At 41.2% G+C, this 18,558-nt stretch overlaps 1 protein-coding gene across 3 annotated transcripts in view; it reads left to right on the top strand.

Moving 5' to 3' along the window:
* The first annotated feature begins 4,636 nt into the window (after nucleotides 1–4,636).
* Nucleotides 4,637–18,558, top strand: part of HSPH1 (heat shock protein family H (Hsp110) member 1) — a 29,415-nt gene continuing 15,493 nt past the window's right edge. For 2 of the 3 annotated variants that reach the window (XR_010883374.1, XM_067290962.1), the window contains exons 1-8: nucleotides 4,638–4,787; nucleotides 6,161–6,218; nucleotides 9,529–9,669; nucleotides 11,520–11,642; nucleotides 12,826–12,925; nucleotides 15,819–15,952; nucleotides 16,462–16,706; nucleotides 17,617–17,845. Coding sequence is in view for 2 of the 3 variants with exons in the window: in XM_067290962.1 (XP_067147063.1) it covers nucleotides 4,681–4,787; nucleotides 6,161–6,218; nucleotides 9,529–9,669; nucleotides 11,520–11,642; nucleotides 12,826–12,925; nucleotides 15,819–15,952; nucleotides 16,462–16,706; nucleotides 17,617–17,845 (1,137 nt within the window). In the remaining variant the exon portion in view is untranslated. Of the gene's footprint in view, nucleotides 4,788–6,160; nucleotides 6,219–9,528; nucleotides 9,670–11,519; nucleotides 11,643–12,825; nucleotides 12,926–15,818; nucleotides 15,953–16,461; nucleotides 16,707–17,616; nucleotides 17,846–18,558 lie in introns of all 3 variants that reach the window. The other variant, XM_067290970.1, reaches the window with a different exon arrangement.

The following is an 18,558-nucleotide window of genomic DNA, read 5'->3' as shown; positions in this document are numbered from 1 at the left end:
CACAAGTTGCAGAATATATATATACATAAAAATAAATATCATACAGTGATAACATATATAGTAATATAAATATCGGTGTTAAAAAACCTGCAGTACAACACTCGACAGCAAGGGAGACTACTGGAGCTATCTAGTGAATTTTGTATTTCCTGAGAACCATGATTAGATACAAACTTCAGTCTCTGGAACAAAGAAATGATCTCAAATAATATATTTGCTCTTTAAAACTTTGTCTGGAACCCAAGATCAAAAGAACTCTAATCTCATCAGGCTCTCATTAAAGGCCTTCTCAAATAGAGAAGAGGGAGAGAAATGGTACAAAACCTTAGATTGACCAGCATATCCATTGTATACTATCATAAGAGCCAACTGCTTACAGTTACAGTATGCCAGCTGCAGTAAAGCTGGCATAGGCAGCCTCCAAATAGATTAGAAAGAGATAGCATGGGTTGAAATGCAGCTCAGTCCACAAAGGGAAACTGAGAACATACATGAGTCCCCAAAGAAATGACAGAGAGGCCTATTTATTTTTAATTGCAAGGTTTAGACGTTGCCTGTCTGTGCCAGGATACGTTTTCCTGTTTTTTCTGTTGTTTGTTTGTATTATAATATGAAGATTACGTAGAAAGGACACTGACTCTACTATCCCAGCAGATCTTCTGTACATCTCTTTTTGGGCGCCAGCAACATAGCAGAAGTTCTGAGAACAGATTTGCATGTTATGTTCTGTGACATTTTGGCCTTCCAGAGGGACATGAGACAGTCTTAGTTCAGCTGGGTCATGCTTTATAACTGTAATATTCCCTGTACAGATATTAATGTCATTCTGCTTCTACCACATTACAGTTTACCTACATCAAGCTTGGTGTAGTAGATGAGATCCCTCCACTTCCCATGTTGAATTCAGCTTCTTAACACTCTTATTAACACTTTTAGGCATGGTAGAAACCACAACATAGAACATCCAGTACCAAAGAAGAAAACAAATTTTAAGAAGTCTAATCAACTCATGAAGATTGTTTTTTCTCCAAGTCAGCGTATGGCCATGCTTAAAGAGGCCCTTAACTATTACAGACAGTAAGAGCACCTAGTTAGCTGAACTTCCTGAACATGCTGATGAATGAAGGAAAATCCACAAGAGATGCTTGTTTGTCACCGAACCATCTCCTTAATCACCATAAGTTAAGCACCTATGTAGTTAGGATGAGTATTTGAGTACCCAAATATTCTAACTAAGCAAGGGAACCTTAAAAAGTTGAAAAACGCTGATCAACTGTTATATTCTGATAATGCGCTGCAATAGCTGATGCTTTGTAAAAACAGAAGGGTTGAAATAGAGATGGAGTATCCATACCTAAGAATCCAATATCCCACTGAACAATGAAGTTCTGAAAGCAAACCAGTTTTTTTCTAAACTTTTTTAAAGGTTTATTATCTCACCTGTACAGCCCTTGGTAGGTCACCGTTTCAATGATTCCAATCTTGCTGGCTAAAACTAGAGTGTCATAGTCTAGCCAGACAGATACTAGTCTTCCCAGCATCAGGCCTAACCAGTACGTTAACCTTAGCCGAACTGACCTGATATTTGTTGGTTGTCATCAGCAATGAAAAACAGGGTGTTGTTATTCATTACGTAATGGTCAAATCTGTTCCTCCACAGAGCATTCTCCTGGGAATACATGGGCTGCATCCACAACTACCTGGTCTTAAGCCTCCAGAAAGCAGGCAGTGTGCAGCTGTGGCTGCACTTTCAGAATGACCCTTACTGCTGTCTGTCTGCCACAGCCTCATTCTTAGCCTTCCTGGGCAAGCACCTTACCACTATCCCTGACTGACCGTAGTACATCTTACCTCCCCTCCACTTCCTCCACCCAGCCCCAACATCACTTACAGCTCCACAGTGGGAATTCACCTCATAGAGAGCAGACCACTATCAAGAAGTGCTCCTGCACCAAGATGAGCTGGATTCCTATATGGGGATCCCACTTCTTGGGAGCCATACTTGAGCCACTGCACCACAGCAAACTGTACTATACCATAATACATCAGACAGATGGTGCCAACAGGTAACCTGCAAATTCACTGTTGAGCTTAACATTTTTCTCCCTTTAGAGATCAGCTGCAAATCTGGACAAACACTCAAGTTTGTTTATCCCTGAATAGGATAAACAGGATAAAATAGGAATATCCAATTTACAGCAATGGAGCAAAAAAAAGCAAAAGGAACGTTTGTTATCTACTTTTATCATCTATGGTGACACAAACTACTGGGTATACTGTGTATTTGTCATTTGCCACAAAAGGATTTTCTAAACAATCACTGAAAACACTAAGCACCTGGCTTTTTGTCAGATAGGGCTTACGCTGACATACATGCGAACTATTAACAAGCAGATTAGATTTTCTCCTACAAGTCCTAGAGAAGTATTATCTGGGACACAAGAACTGGGACACTTGTGAAGAAGGCAGAAGTGCTTGGGGCATTTTCAGTATTATCTAAGAAAAGGCTGGATATTTAAGTACCTAAACACTTTAAAGAAGTCTACCTCCCTGTTTAAGTTTGAAAGTGCAGTACCAGGAATATTCACAGAATGGTTGAGGTTGGAAGGGACCTCTGGAGATCATCTAGTCCAACTCCCCTGCTCAAGTCCCCATGTCAAGTAGGGATAGAAAATCTCATCAACAGACATTAAATTTAGCGTTTTGGCCACCCTGTCAGCTAATTCTTGGATTATAAATTACATCCTCAGTTACAGTAACACAACAACCTCAATGGATTTTTCAGATGTCTGGCTCCTCTGAAATAGGTAAGCATTAAGACACTATGAATGTGCCCCATGGTATTTTAGGGGATCAGTTCCTTCCCTTATATTCTCAAGGTGGCTCCGGATTCAAAAGACAAGGAGCTGAATTTTACTCAGCTCTGATGAATAGTTTTAGCAGAGATAGAGTGCCATAGCACAGCATCTAGAAAGGTAGTAGGGGCAAAATACTGACACTTTATTCCACACAGGGACACTCAGGACCCTGAATGCTACCATCTCCTCCTGCCCTTCAGGACAGCCAGGACCAGAAGGGCAATGGATAACTGGTGTAACACTGGCAACAGAAATGAGACCTGTGTACCTGCTGGGCCTCCACATGGAAGGCAGGAGGCCAGTGGCTCAGGCAGCCTGCCTGTACCAGGGAATGGGGTCCTGAACAGAGACCTAAAACTAAATAGCTAGGAGGAAAAACAGGTGAACATTATACTATATTAGATTATGACACCTGACCCCCCCCCAAAAAAAAAGAGAGCGAGAAAATCCATCTTCAGAAGGACAAGTGATCTAGAGCATGAATACATGAATTTTTTTAACCTGTTCCATTGCTTTTTCTTAGTCCTAACAGTAACCCAACAGCAAGTTAAGGAAACAACTAATTATGTGATACCCAACTCCACACACACACAAAAAAAGGTGAACTAGAGGACTAGGGATATTGTCACAGCTAGCTGCTTAACTACCATGCTTCCACACAAAGAGGCGCAGCGAAAGACAAGTTCCCTGAAAGGGGCAGAGCAGAGCTGAGCAACCTGCCTGCCAGCAGAGCACTGCCTCGCTGCACCAGCGGCTCCACCAGGCAGCCCAGCGCGCCGTGCCGCGGCGCTGCCGGCCCCGCGGCCTGCCCGGCGCGGCCCCACCCAGCCGCCATGGCTGCAGCACTCAGCAGCTCGTATCCCCGCCACAGCTGCACCGCGGCTAAGCCCGGGCTCCCTCCGCTCCCTTCAAAGCTCACACGCGCACTACCGTTTGCGGCCCGAAAGCCATTCGCGCCCACACGTTTTGACAGAGCAAGAGCGGGTCCCTCCACACGGCGCCGCCTCGCACCGCGGGCAGCTCCGTCACGGACTGCCCTCGCCGCCCGGCCCCAACGGCTCCAGGCCCTCCCCGAGCAGGGGGGCAAACCCCGCCGCCACCGCGGGAGCGCCGACAAAGCGGCGAGGAGGCAGAGGCGGCCGGGGGAAGGCAAGCTGAGGAGCAAGGAAGGAAAGGCGGCTGAGAGCGGCAGAGCAAAGGAAGGCGAGGAGACAAGGGGACCGCACTGCGGGAGGCGTCACGAAGGCGCCGGGACAGGCGGACTTGCTTGTCGCCCGTCCGCTCCGGAGCGCGCGGCGCGGATAATCCGTTTAACGTCCACCGCCGCGCGCGCGCGCGCCAAACACCCACTACGCGCTCCGCTACCCCCCCCCCCGATCTTTGGCTCCTTGGCCCCGCCCCTTCCCTCCCGCCTGGCCACGCCCCCTGCTCCGCCGGCTTTGACAGCGGCCGGCGCAAACTCGCCCCGCCTCCTCCCCCCGCCTCTCCTCTCAGAGTCGGCGGCGTCCGCGGTCGTCATGAGAACAGCTCGTGTCACAGGGCCCCGGCGCCGCTGATTGGCAGGAATTGTTCGAGAACGCCGCCGAAGGCGGAAACGGAAGCCGCACGTGGAGCCGGTGAGTGGTTGCCGCAGTTTCTGGAAACTTCGTCTCATTGTCATATTTAAAGCGGCGGTGCCGGCCTCCCTCCCCTTCGCCCGGAGACGCCGCGCGCGGGACCGGGGCCGGGCGCGGAGCCGGGGTGGCCACAGCGCCGGGAGCGGGCCGGAGCCGCGCGCAGCTGCAGCGGGGGCGCGGAGCGGGCAGCCCCTGGCGGCAGGGCCATGGCCGTGGTGGGCTTCGACCTGGGCTTCCAGAGCTGCTACATCGCCGTGGCGCGGGCCGGCGGCATCGAGACCGTCGCCAACGAGTTCAGCGACCGGTGCACGCCGTGAGTGCGCGGGGCGGGGGGGCGGCGCGGCCGGCGGGGCCCCGCAGCCGGGAAGCCGTTACCCCCGTGGGGCTCTCCCGCGGGGGGGTTAACGGTCGGCGGAGGGCCCCGCGCTGGAAGGTGCTGGAAGCTTCCGGACTGCTGGGGAAGGGGGCTGGCTCTGCTGTGTGTGTGTGTGTGTGGGGGGGGGGGGGCAGGTGACCTTGTGCGGGGGGCCAGAGCCGTCCGGCCCTGCGCGGGGGGACCCCGGCCACCTCCGCTGCGGGGAAGCCCGGTGCGGGCGCTGGGCGGCGGCGGGGGGAGCCGAGCCGAGCCGCCCCGCGGGGCCCCGCTGCGGAGGAGCCCGCGCAGTGCCCCGCGGGGCCTTTGGTGTGTGTGTCTGTGTGTGTGATCACGCAGCAAGCTGCCCGCTCTGAGCCGCGGCTGAAGCGTGTTTTGGGGGACACGTACTTGGAAAACGGGGGCAACTTGCAGAGGGGGTGTTTGTAAGCCTAATGGTATGGCAGGCTGGGAAAGTCTGTTGCTGCGGCGTGAATTCCCACCCAGGGGATGCAATTGGGTGCACATGGGTTAGAGGGTGGTCGCTGTTAGCAGGTAGCTTCTCCCCCGTATCTGGCGGAAGGCAGTACTGGAACTGAAAGCCTCAGCTTTGCAGTGAATGACTTTTAAGGTCAGCTTGGGTTTATTTTTCACGGGGGATAAAGGGAGAAGATTCAGTTATAGAATTGCATTCTCTTGTCTCTTGTGCAAATGCATATTGCTGCGGGCAGTTAAAACAGTTTACGACTTAGTAATACACGCAAATGAAACCTGTTTTGTAATTGTTTTGTTGGTGATGAAGTTTATCAGTCTATTTTTTTATTGAAACCATTCCCCAGAGCTAAATATGCATGAATTTGAAAGTTCTAGATTTTATCTGTTTTAATTTAGCCACATCAAAAAAATACATTTTAACCAAAAAAAAGCCAGTTTTCCTACAGTAGGGTATTTCAGTTAGCTGAGTGGATTCTCTTCTAACTGTCAAGAGCAGTTTACCTTTATTCTGAGGTCAGGTATAGAAATCCTCAGGCTCAAAGCAAGAGTTGTAAAGTTGTGAGCAGTCAAACAGAAATGGGCAGGATGGAATCTGGATGTGACAGCTGTAATCATATTTAACTGTGTTTGAATAAGCCATTGTGAAAAGTCCTGGATTCAAGCCAGGACTTTAAAATGGATAGGACTCTTACTGTAGTGTGTTACCACAAGCTGTAAGAACCTCACTTTGTGTAAAACCTGAAACTCTGTTTCTGTTAGTCCTAAAAAATGTATCCACAGCAGTTCTCAGTACCATTTATGGTCAGTAAGGCGTTAATTAACCTGTTGTTCTTTTTCAGATCAATTGTTTCATTTGGATCCAAAAACAGAGCTATTGGTGTCTCAGCTAAAAACCAGGTAGGTCATTTCCTGACATTTGTGAGGAACAGTAAAACAGCTAATGCAAACCTTTGTTCAGGTACCAGTGTGTACCTGTCACTAAAATCAAATAATTTCTTCTTGTCAGTTAATCACTTTTTATTTTAGAAATGCTGCACTATGCTGCCATGCTTCCTGCAAAGAAATGCAAAATGCAAGTTGTTTTAGCAAAAACATTACTGCTCTCTGTTTTATTAACAGTAGTATCTTCCAGTTGAACACATTCCGCTTCTGACAACTTACTCATCAGGTTTCTTGTCCTAATGCTTGCCTGTAGGATTTTCCTGCATTCGAAGGAAAGCATTTTAGATAATGGATATAGTTTCTTAAAATTAGATGTGAATCAAGACTCTTGGCCCAGATTCCTAAAGCTATTTAGGTACCTTGTTACCTTTGGTTTCTTTAGAAGGTAAGTGCCTATGTGTTGGGGGTTTTTTTTAAGGTGTAAGTCTTCATTTTTGTTCGATTGAGCTGCTCTGAAAGGGACTTGAAGAAATACTTAAAGTTATATTATAATAATATTTTCATTTTAAAAAGAAATTTCAATTCTGACACATCTTAAAGTAACTAACTGCAGCGATTAAATCCCCAAGTATTGTAAACCCCTGTTTTGTAGGTTGTTACATAACTACTGCCAGTATAGACCAAGCATGCAGTTTGTCTTGACCTGTGCAGATCTCTCATGTAGTAAAGGCACTGCAATGGGTTTCCATGGAGAGAGCAGTAAAGGAGACTTTTTCCCACTATAACAATTTCCTTCTTAATTTTCAACAGCCAAGGAAATAAGAATAATTTGTATGTTCATAAGCACACATACATCTTCAGTTACAGGTTGACATTCAATGTAATGCAGTAAATGTGTGTGTGTGGCGGGGGGGGGTGGGTTTTTTTTCCCCCTTAGAGAAATTTCAGTTTTATCATTACATCTGTTTATTTAGCTGTTGGCTTCCGCTGTTTTAAGTCATAAAATAATTCATCAGTGTACAAAAATAAATGAGTTATTATTCAAAACAAATGACCTAAATTCTATGTAGATTCTCTTGAGACTAACTGAAAGATATAACAGTATTATTAGATCATTCTATTAAATCCTGTCCAGAACTTCAAGTAAACTGAAAGTGGAATAGATTGTCTCTTAAAATTGCATTTAAAAGTGTGTGTGCACAATTGTCTTGTGTTTTCTGCCTGCCTGGGACTTCAGTTGCCTTCAGACTAGCTAGCCTTTAAGGGATGTTAATATATTGAGTCTTTCATGCTTAGTTGTCCTAGCAGTTGAAACAAAATATTTTTACCAGAAGAAAAGAATGTGAAACTTAAAATGATAAAAGATTTCAGAGCATGAATTCCTCTTGTTGTAAGCAATCCAGTTTTGCTGACCACCTGTTGTATAGATCAGGTTTCTTTTGTAAATGTGGAAGTTTCTTGAATTGAACAACTGAGAGTTATATTTTCAGTGACTTAGAATGTAGTAGCTGCATATATCAAGGAGGAAAATGATTATCTTACTCATTTAAGTAATAAGTTTCTTAATTAAAAGTCTTGATTAGTGACTTCAAGAATGTGACTATATGTGAGAGAGCTCAGAATACTCAGAGGTGGTCTCTTATTCTGACACTTTAGCTGTTTTTGTAGTGTTTTTTTTTTTTTAAAGAAATTCTGTGATATGTTAGGTAAGTCTTGGAAGAACTGGATGTGAGCAACTGTGTGTCAGTTAACCAACTGTGATCTCAGCTTTCTTAATTGTGACTAAGCAGGAAGATATTGAAACATGCTAGAGATCTAATGGAATAAAATTGCTCTAAAAATATCCTAAGAATGTTCTCTTGGAACAGGTTGGAGTTTAAACTCAAAGGTTTTGAGTTTAATTCTAAATTAGGTTATAAAAAGCCACCAGAGTGTGTGTGCTTCTCTGCCCACTGCATAATAATTATTTTTGCATCCACATTCTTCCCCAGTACAACTGTGAGTTACAGAGCATTCAAGTGGTATGAAGTTATGGCTATACAAATAATGACACAGTGCCAGAAAATGGTTTTGGACACTGGAACTTAAATACTTCATTGTGTTAAAGTATTGGAATATCTCCTGACATGATTTTGGCCTGTACAAACTAGTACTCTCCATTACAATTGCTGGGCACTGTTTGGCAGTTAGAATAGGCCAGGAACAATTTCCAACAGCGAGTTTGAGTGTGACATCTTTCCCCACACACATGATGATGTTTGGAAGTTAGCATTTAATAGTATGGATATGAGCTGCTGCTTTGTCAGTGGGTTTTCCTGTTGGAGAACTCTCATAGAAACATAATTTACCAGTATAAGATATAGTTTTAATTCTTCAATCCTGTGATGGATAATTTTGCATGTAATAAGAAAATGATAGTTTCCTTTGAGGGTAGTAGAGGCAAGAAGTCTTCCTCAATGTGTTTATCCTTTGACTTACTGCCATGGAATCAGTTGGTGCCTGCCTGAAATTATGCCGGAGAGAACAATGCACTTCTATAGTTTCCATCCAACAGAATAGGCTTCATTCCACTCATGGAAGTATTTGCAGGTATATTTGAGGTGTATTTCTTCTAGGCCACTCTAGTCATCTAGAATGCCTCTCTGGGTTGGTTCTACAGGGAGCTTGCAGTGTATTTCAGCGGATACTTTAAACTGACACTGGTTTGAAAGAGTCTCATCTTTCTAGCTGCTTGTTATCACACTGCATCCTCCTTTGGTCTGGCACAATGATTTTTGCGACTGAACAAGGGAACTGAACTGGTTTGAAAGTAGCTTGGGGGAAAAAAGCCAGTATGTGCTGAACGGGATCAGGAGACTGATAAGCTTGAAACTGAATGACTGAACAAACAATTGTTTGTGCTTAATGTAATGAGGGCAAAAAAAAAAGGACTGGAGGTGAGGTGGCTGGGATTGTGGTGCCAGCTTGCAGTCATTGACGGTCAGTGACAATGAAACTGGCTCCTATCTGTAATTATTTGAATTGCAACTAAATTAGGTGGCTAAAGTAGTAGATATTGTAAATTCTGTTACTGCTCACCTGACTGCCTCAAGATTTTAGAGCTACTTGTGTTGTGTAGCTCTGACTCATTTAGGTCTTCTGCAATAATGAGCTGGTATAGAGCTGTAGTACCAGATAGCAATTACAGGTGTGATGGAAATAAATGTAGCAAGTAACTGAACAGTCGTCTTAAAACTTGACTGGTGCTTGGGGTCATATAGAGCAATGCTGAACACTGGAGGATGAGTAAGAGTAGTTTTCAAAATATCCTGTTTTTTCTTTGCAGCAAATTACTCATGCCAACAACACAGTATCTAACTTCAAGAGATTTCATGGCCGTGCATTTAATGATCCTTTTGTTCAGAAGGAAAAAGAAAAGTTGAGCTATGATTTGGTTCCTATGAAGAATGGTGGCGTTGGAGTAAAGGTAAACTTGCAGTGCAACTTTCCATTTTTTATAGCCAAATGGAAAACTTTACATTTCAGCATTTAATCATAAAAATACAGGTTTCGTTTAATCTTTCTAAAGGTTTTCTTTAACCTTTCTCATACAGAGGAGCGGTTGCATGAATAGCCAACTTCATCTTTAAGTAATGTATATTAACTATCAAATAAAGCCTCATTGCAAGTAATTGCTCAAATATGAGCTTCCCTGGTGGCAAATTGCACATGCAGCTCAAACATTGTAGCAGAAAAACTGCTAAGATAATTACAAGGTTATGTGGCTTTACTTTGAAGTATTAACCTTTTTCTGTCTCATGTGGAATGCATTGTAACAGTCTAATTACATGGTTACATACTCCTCAAGTAGTAGAAGCTCTTTAAAATATTTGTTACAAGTGAGCGACATCTTTGTAGTGGACTGTCTGGTATCCTGTAAGTTACTTGCAGCAGATGTTCAAAAACAGTCTTTACAACATAATCCAGGTTTGTGCCTTGCTCACACTACAAGGAGTTTGTTGGAACTATGTCAGCTTTTTCTAAAAAAGAGGTGCAGTTACTAACATTAGATTCATCTAAAGAACTCTGTAGAAATACTGGTATGATAGGTTTGCTGGCATAACAGACTATAATGCTGCTTCCCAAATGAAGGCTCTAGCTTAGTTAGGGCTGTGGGCTTATGTTTTCTTCTTTTCTCCATGCCTTGAACTGGTGCCTCGGAACTTCAGTATAGATCAGACTAAGTAATGAATAGATTACATAAGAGATTATGCATTAGACTGAATTTTCTGACTAGAAGGATGGTCAGGTTTTACAAAGGACGAGACACTTTGATGCAGATTGTGACTGGTGATGTTAACAGTTCCAGACAGAAATTAATGTTTTCCTTTAATTACAGTAAGTGTAGATGTCTTTTACTGTACAGGAAAGTTTAGTATTGAGAGAACAGCGCTACTTGGTATTTCTTTTTGTTCTCAGTCCGTTTGGAGAACAAATGAGTGTGTTCTTCTATTTAATTGTGTGTGGGGGGAAGTTTTGAGAGTAGATTCAGTAAGTAGCATTCAGTAGGATTGGGGTATTTAGTGACCAGTTGTTCCACTGAAACTGCAATGCCCTGTTGTTTTCTGCAAGTTGAAATGATGTGAATAAAAGGCAAGTACTACTTTAAGAATCAATCATAAAATGTTCTTTCCCTTTGCTATTGGTATTTATTCTAGTACACAGAAAACTGGTGATTCAATAGTAATTTTTAGGAGGGAGCAACATGAGAATTAACTTTTCACTAAATTTATATTTTAAGCTTATACTTTTATATGCATAAGGTGAAGTTTTCATGTGCAGTTCTTCGTTTTAAAATCACCATCTTGGTTAGGCTTTTAAGGGAGTTAATTTTTTGGCAAAACTCATGCTCTTCAAATGTTTGAACAGAAGTGCAAAAATTTCGGGGGGAGATAATCACATAATTCTATACTTTTCTGCGGTTGTCAGCAGTTTTCAAATTATGGCTATTTTCACTTTTTTAGCATAATACTGTGGGACCATGTCTTATTCGTGTTTTACATTCAAGTCACTTTCTAAATCACTTGAAACTCCCAGCCATTTTCTTTATCTGTGGGGTTAATATGGTCCTTGATGCTTAAGTCTGTGTCAAAATAGAGTTATTGCTTTTGTAGACACTCAAGTGGCAAATCAAATTGTAAACTGCAGTTTTATAACGGACTAATTAAGCTTGTCAGGATTGAAAAAGTATTAGGCAGTAGCATATCCAAAAATGTTAAATGTCAATTTTTCTCCAGTTGAAATGGTGGAATTGTTTCTCCTATTTTTTTTGTCCAGGTCATGTACATGGATGAGGAACATATCTTCAGTGTGGAGCAAATTTCAGCTATGTTGTTGACTAAATTAAAGGAGACTGCAGAGAGTAACCTGAAAAAGCCAGTAACTGACTGTGTTATTTCTGTAAGTAATTGTAGTGTACAGAAACAGTATGTCTTTGAACTTCAGCTATTGAGGGCATTTTGTTTCTATTTGCGTATAGTGAAAAAGAAACCATGTAAGCACTTACAAAGGGATTAACCCTAACTAGCTTTAGACTTAAAGAATTCCCAGGCTGCTTCCATATTCCAGTCCTTGAACTACTTCATGAACTCATTCTCTTGGTGATGTCTAAACTTTGGGGCCCAAGAGCATTTCCAGGATCCACGTGTGTACCCTGCTGCAACTAGATTCCATGTCTGAGCACACTACACAATGAAGATACCTTTGCATATCACAGTGTGCCCTCTGGCAGCTGAGAACTTTAATTTCTGTCCTATTTTTATTCATCCTTTCAGTAAGGTAATTTTTTTTCAATTTATGACTGGTCATGAAGTGACCTTAGATAAAGAACAGTCATTCCATTGCAATGCTTAAGTATAAAATAGCATTCACCTCTCTGTGCCCAGTGACACTCTGAAGAAGTTGTTGTATCTAGGAGTATTTGGCTTTGTTATTAGAAGAATTTGTTCTCCAGTCAGTATGTGGAAAGTTAATGTCTTCTAATGATGTAATTTCTGTCTCTGAAGACATCAAAGGTCTCTGTCCAAAGCCAAGGCTAAAGATTTGTAGCAAATATTCAATAATATACTCCTTCAGAATCTCTTGCCGTTTTTTGCCCAAAGTCCCTTTGGCCAAAACAGATTCTCTTTATTCATATTATTCTTTTGTACCCTCTCATCTGTAATACTGCTGTACTTTTTTTTTTTTTTTTTTTTTCCCTTGGACAGGAATACCTGAACTAATTGTGACTGTGTTTCTTCTATGTCTCTCTCCATAATACCTGGTTGCATATTTTGCACCTGTAATTCAAGTTCTGTTTTCTTGCTTGAGTTCCTACCATTTGTATACAGATATGTCATTTGCTTCTCACTAGTATGTACTAGTGTAAATTAGCTGACACTAGCTTAATTCCGTCTAGTGTGATTGAGTAGAATGTTTAAAGCCTTGATTCTGTACAGTAGTTGTATGTTAAAATCTTGCAGTGAGTGTCTTCCTTAAAGATGTAGAACAGACACAATTTTTAAATGAAAATTTTCAAATGAACAGTGTTTCACGATGTATCATTTTCTGGAAATAACTTTCTGTTCTTATCTGCTTTTTCCAGGTTCCATCCTTTTTCACAGACGCTGAAAGGAGATCTGTTCTGGATGCAGCTCAGATTGTTGGATTAAACTGTCTTAGATTAATGAATGACATGACAGCAGGTAGGTATGATAGAATAACAGTTTCTGTGAAGCTGTGTATGGTAAAGGTACGTTTAAGTACTCTAAGAAATAAGGCTGGTTTTAAAAATCAAATACTAAACAAACTTGTTCAAAACAGTTGTTTCTCTCCTCTTGATTTATAATCTTTCACATTAATGTCCTCTGTATGCAAGTGTAGATGAGATGAAGCTTTAGCAGTAGTTATGTTCCTGTGTGCTTACTTAAGAGTCATCACACATGCCTGGACTACTCATCCATTTAGTTTAGTGTCCAGATTTCAGTGGAAGAAACCTTCTAATGAACAGTTATCAGATTAAACACTTTTAAAGGAAATTCCTTGAATAATCTTCACACTTAATTTCCAAAGTTTTTGTCAGTGTAATCCCCTTTGCTGATGTGTTCAGGATGCTAAAAAATAATTGGCGGAATAAATAGCTTATTTGGTCTTTTTTAAAAGCAAGTGTTCTTATCCTAAGTATTCCCAGGTTTTCTGTATGTGTTTGAAAAATTGGGAGGGTTTTATTTTCTCTGAAGAAACAGGAACTTTCCATGCCAGCATTTTTGGTGAGCACCAGGTGAATTCATGTTTCTGAATCAATTAATTTCTTTTAAAGAGTAAAATAATCTTAAACATGTATTGATGCATTGATATTTTCATGTTTTCTAGAATTATTTTCAGATACATATCTATGGTGAAGTGCAGGGTTGCTAGTGAACATTGCCATTTGATCAGTATTAAGATTTTTACATTGAGCACTCTGCGTATTTACACCTAACAAGAAACAAGCCTATAGGTATATGCTAGTGTTATCTAATTTCAGCTTAGTTTCTCATTTGTATAGCAAAGAATGCTATAGAGAGCATGTGGCAGTTTGAATTCTTGAGCTGGGTAAGTGTGGATCCCACAGTAGATACACTTGTGTCCCATGTTGGTGTGTGCGTGTAATCTTCTGAACTGCAGTATTCAGCAGGACTGCATGCCTCTTGGATGTAGAAAGAGGAGGAGGAATGACAAATATCCAACCCTCTGCTTTTAGCGTTCAAATCCCATTTTAAAGATATTTATGAAGAAATCAATCTCCACAAAAAAACACTTAATTTGGCATTCAAAAATAACCTTTCCAACCCCTTTCTTTATTGAAAGAGAGGTAACCCTTCATGCCTGATTCAAAGGTGAACTGTCATGGGCGGTACGTGCAAACTAAAAACCTTGCCACAAAGGCATTTCCTTTTCTGCTTATTTGGCAGAGCACTTGCATCAGCTCAGTCTTTGGCCATACATGAATCTTAAACTTTTCAGGACTTTTTAGCAAGGATCATTAGAATCTTTGCCTTTGAGATGAACAGTCCCCAGGAATGCAAATAAGCTCTTTCATATCCTTAGCACCACCAGCCTATGTGTAGCATTATAGCACTTCTCATCTTGCTTTCTTGGCTTGAAGGGCGAATGAGCAATGTTTTCTAACATTTTAAATTTAAGAATCTTTTATATCTGTGGGAAGAGGTCCTCATTTATAATAAGACAGAAAAGAAAAATAGTTTATTTCCTTTTGTCCTAATAAAAGGCAAATACAGCTGCTGCCTCCTGCTGTGATTTATCAAGTTCTGTTCATAAATTCATTTTAGCCTGGAAACAAATGTAATGTGGTCTGTCTGAATATAAAGTCAAGAATATAAACATTAAATGAGTGGCCAGACCAACACACAGTTTCAGCCAAATTTAGATCTCAAAGATATAGCACTTGGACATACTACATGAAATAGAGCTTCTGTTCTTTATTTAAGCATCTGTAAATGACTTGGCTGTAGGAGGGCCTGCTGTGATGCTGACAGTGTTTTTTTACAGACCCCAGAGAATCCACACAGGTGAAAATGAGTGTGCCAGCTGCAGGGAGAACTTCATTAGACCCCAGAATTCATAAATCCCAAACCTCTGCTCAGTGAGAAACCAGGCTGTCCTTGTTCCAGATGGTCTGGAGCTACTGGTTTTGATGTGAGAGAGGTGAGCCAGTGTTGCATTCTTGTCATGTAAGAGGATGTCACTGGCTACAAAACCTTGCTCTTTAGAGCACTTATTCACAGCCTTCCTTACAACTTACTCTAATGCTCTAATTCTCTTGCTTGAGAATGTGGTCTGTAACCTGGACTATTATCTTCCACATGGGATTCTTTTCATCATGCTCAAATGTCTTGCACGTTCTGTCTGTCATGTCAAAATTTCAGCCTTTCCTACATTATGAGGTAGCTGAAACTCTAGGCTTTCATTTTTCATCTGTTACTGCATCAGCCCTATTTCTAGCTTTGACACTAATATCCATCCAGAATGCTGCTGCAGAGTTTCTGGTGTCCCTTGACTGTGTCATCCTGTGTTTACATACCCCATTTGCTTCTATTTTACACTTCTGGCGCACTTCATAAACTGTCATTGCCTGATATTCCTTGCTTAGGCTGAGATTCTTCCCTTTGACAAGCCTCTGCTGGCTGTTCGTAGCATTCTTGGACAAAACTTCATGCCTGGAGTGTTCCTTGTAAATACAAAACTTCTTTTAAACACTATTTCTGATACCTAGAAGCTAAAAACTGAGCTATTGATAAAATGAAATCAAAGTAGATAATACCCAAGCAGGGTCATTGCTTCTTAGACTTGCATGCTTAAGCATTTAGGCATATACATGATTGAGTAGGAGTTTTTTGCTTTTCAGATTCTAGGGCATATATTAACAGGATACAACCTCTGTAAAGGTAAGACCTTGCATAGGCATACTATGTTAAGTACATGTCTGTTTTTCTCTTGCTGCTTTTGATCCTATAGCTAATGTTCACAAGGATGTGATGGGGTGTACTTGGAGACTCACTAAAGATTGCATGATAATATCTGATACTTGTTTTCCAGTGGCTCTGAACTATGGAATTTATAAACAAGACCTTCCAGCTCCTGAAGAGAAGCCACGGATAGTAGTGTTTGTTGATATGGGACATTCTGTGTTTCAAGTATCAGCCTGTGCGTTTAACAAGAGTAAACTGAAGGTAGTAAGACTAACTGAAAATAAAAGGCTTTATGAAACATAAGTATCAAATGATCTGTAATCCTACTTTGCTTAAATAAATTCTGAAATTTAAAGCATGTGCAGTGGCAAAGAAATGAAAGATGAATACTACTTTTATCAATGCCCTTCATTAGAATGGTTTTAAGCAGAGGCTGTAAATTGCTTGGTATACACCAATATAAGGTATACAGTACAGTTGGAATCACTCTGTTTTATCTAAATGAATGTGTGTTTGCATTAAAGTTGTGTTATTGCTGAGATTTTGGCTGCTTAGGGTTGTCATCTATCTACTTAGGCTTACTTCCACTGTTAAAGTGAAGACCAATTTTTGGCTGATGTGGCTGATTAAAATAGAGCTTGTGTGTTAGAACATAGGCTGGTTTGTCTCCAACTTTTTTTGGAAACAAAGACTTGCTGATGTTGGAAGACTGCTACAACATTTGATTTTCACTGAGTGTAAGACTAAATAATTGTGTTCTTTCAAACCAGGTACTTGGCACAGCATTTGACCCTTTCTTAGGTGGAAGAAACTTTGATGGAAAGTTAGTAGATTACTTTTGTGCAGAAATAAAAGCAAAGTACAAACTGGATCCAAAAGCAAAAGTTCGAGCTCTTCTTCGTCTGTATCAGGAGTGTGAGAAGCTGAAGAAACTAATGAGTTCAAATAGCATGGACATTCCCCTAAATATTGAGTGTTTTATGAATGATACTGATGTATCTGGAAAAATGAACAGGTGAGGTCTAAGACAGGCAGTTGCTTTGGCCATGTTTCTTAAACTGCTTCTTCCCATGTCCTAAAGAGACTTTTTGTTATAGAATTCAGGGCAAGTACTGAAGAGCTGTGGCATTTTCTTTTAATGCTAGAATAACTAAGGCTAGAATAACTGATGTTCAGCTACCTGAGCAAAGAGATGCACTGTCTGAGTGTAATAATGTATGCCTGATAAACATGGATTCTCTTTGTAGAATAACACATTTTTAAAACCGTAGACAGGTGCATGCAAACCAGACCGGTGGGGTTGGTTGGACATTTAGGTCTCCTCCATATTTAGGTGGCTTTAATCCCATACCATTCTTAAGATAGCAATGAATGGAGCTTTTTTTTTTCCTGTCCTTACTGTATTGTGGATATTAACAGAGAAATGGAGGACAGAAACAGTGCTACTGGAGGATGAGTTGATTATGGCCTGGTGTAAATGAGGTCTTTTTTAAACACATGTATATGCTCATAGGCACAACTTTATTGGTAGTTTTTGCTAGTCCTGTAACTGATGTTGAGTGAGTGTTTAGTCCCCAGTACTTAGGGAATAGGTTTTCATAGTACAGGAAGTGTCAGTGCTTTTTGTGTTCTTACCTGTAACCTCTGCTTAGAGGCAAAAATACAGCACCTGCCCAAACAATACTTTGTCTTGCAGTTAAATTGATTAACTGCATTAATAACAGCATAGGAAAATCTGTAGAGCAGCTGTTCATGCACTGCCTTGTCTATTGCTGTCATCTCAGTCCACTCACAGGGGCTTAACCTTAAGTCTCGTGTTTCAATGTAGTTAACAAATTGGCCAGAATCAGTTTAGAAACAAAAACACTAGGAAATCGTAGTGGTGGGACAGGCATGTTTTGATTAATTTTTTTTCTGTTCCTTAGGGCTCAATTTGAAGAACTGTGTGCTGACTTACTGCAAAGGATAGAAGGGCCTCTGCTTTCACTGATGGAACAAACACAACTGAAAGTGGAAGATGTCACTGCTGTAGAGATTGTCGGAGGAGCAACCCGCATTCCTGCTGTCAAAGAGAGGATTGCTAAATTCTTTGGCAAAGATGTCAGTACAACGTTGAATGCAGATGAAGCCATAGCTAGAGGCTGTGCTCTGCAGGTACTGTATTGGCAGCACTTGAGAATCTTTATACTTCTATTTCCGGGGAGCACTCTTTTGGAGAGCTAACCAAGTGGTTAGGAGAAATGTTAGAAGACCACAGAAAAGAACCATGTTAAGAGTGGTTCCTTTAAAAGCAGGCAAAGGAACATACTTGTTCACCAGTCTGTTTATGGAACTGTGCTGTTAGAGTTCACAGTACTCTTCTGTGGTACATTATTTAAAGTACTACTGTTCAGTGTATTCTATAAGCAGGCCACTCTTCTCTTTGAAAGAACAGGATATAGGAATCTTCTTTTAAAGAAAAAATTAAGTTGTCAACCTGAGAGAAGAAATTCTTTCATCACCAAAGTGTACAAAAAGCATCTATGTAGAGCCAAAAACACTGCAAGTGTGCATTTTCTGGTATCCAACTTTTCATCCATGTAAAACTGACTTTTATTCTATTGTTGTCCCCGTGCTCCCCTATTTATTTTTATGGTTTCCAGTCCAAGTGAACTTTTTTTTTTTACAGGCAAAGCACTCCTTCCTTTTCTTCTTTACCCATTCTCTTATTTTATTCCCTCTTCTTTGTCTTGTTTCTTTATCCCATCTTACTAATTGCTTTCCATCACTAGCAGTCAATTCTCTGCAGGGAAAGAAGCAGGACCTGTAAGACAAACATTATTTCTTTTAGGGCTAAGTAATGCAGCACTTCCATTCTTTGCAGTCCT

This window comes from Apteryx mantelli, chromosome 1, assembly GCF_036417845.1.
Source record: "Apteryx mantelli isolate bAptMan1 chromosome 1, bAptMan1.hap1, whole genome shotgun sequence".
Taxonomy (NCBI): domain Eukaryota; kingdom Metazoa; phylum Chordata; class Aves; order Apterygiformes; family Apterygidae; genus Apteryx; species Apteryx mantelli.
The sequence above is the reverse complement of the archived record's forward strand: the minus strand, read 5'-3'. Positions and strand labels throughout refer to the sequence as shown.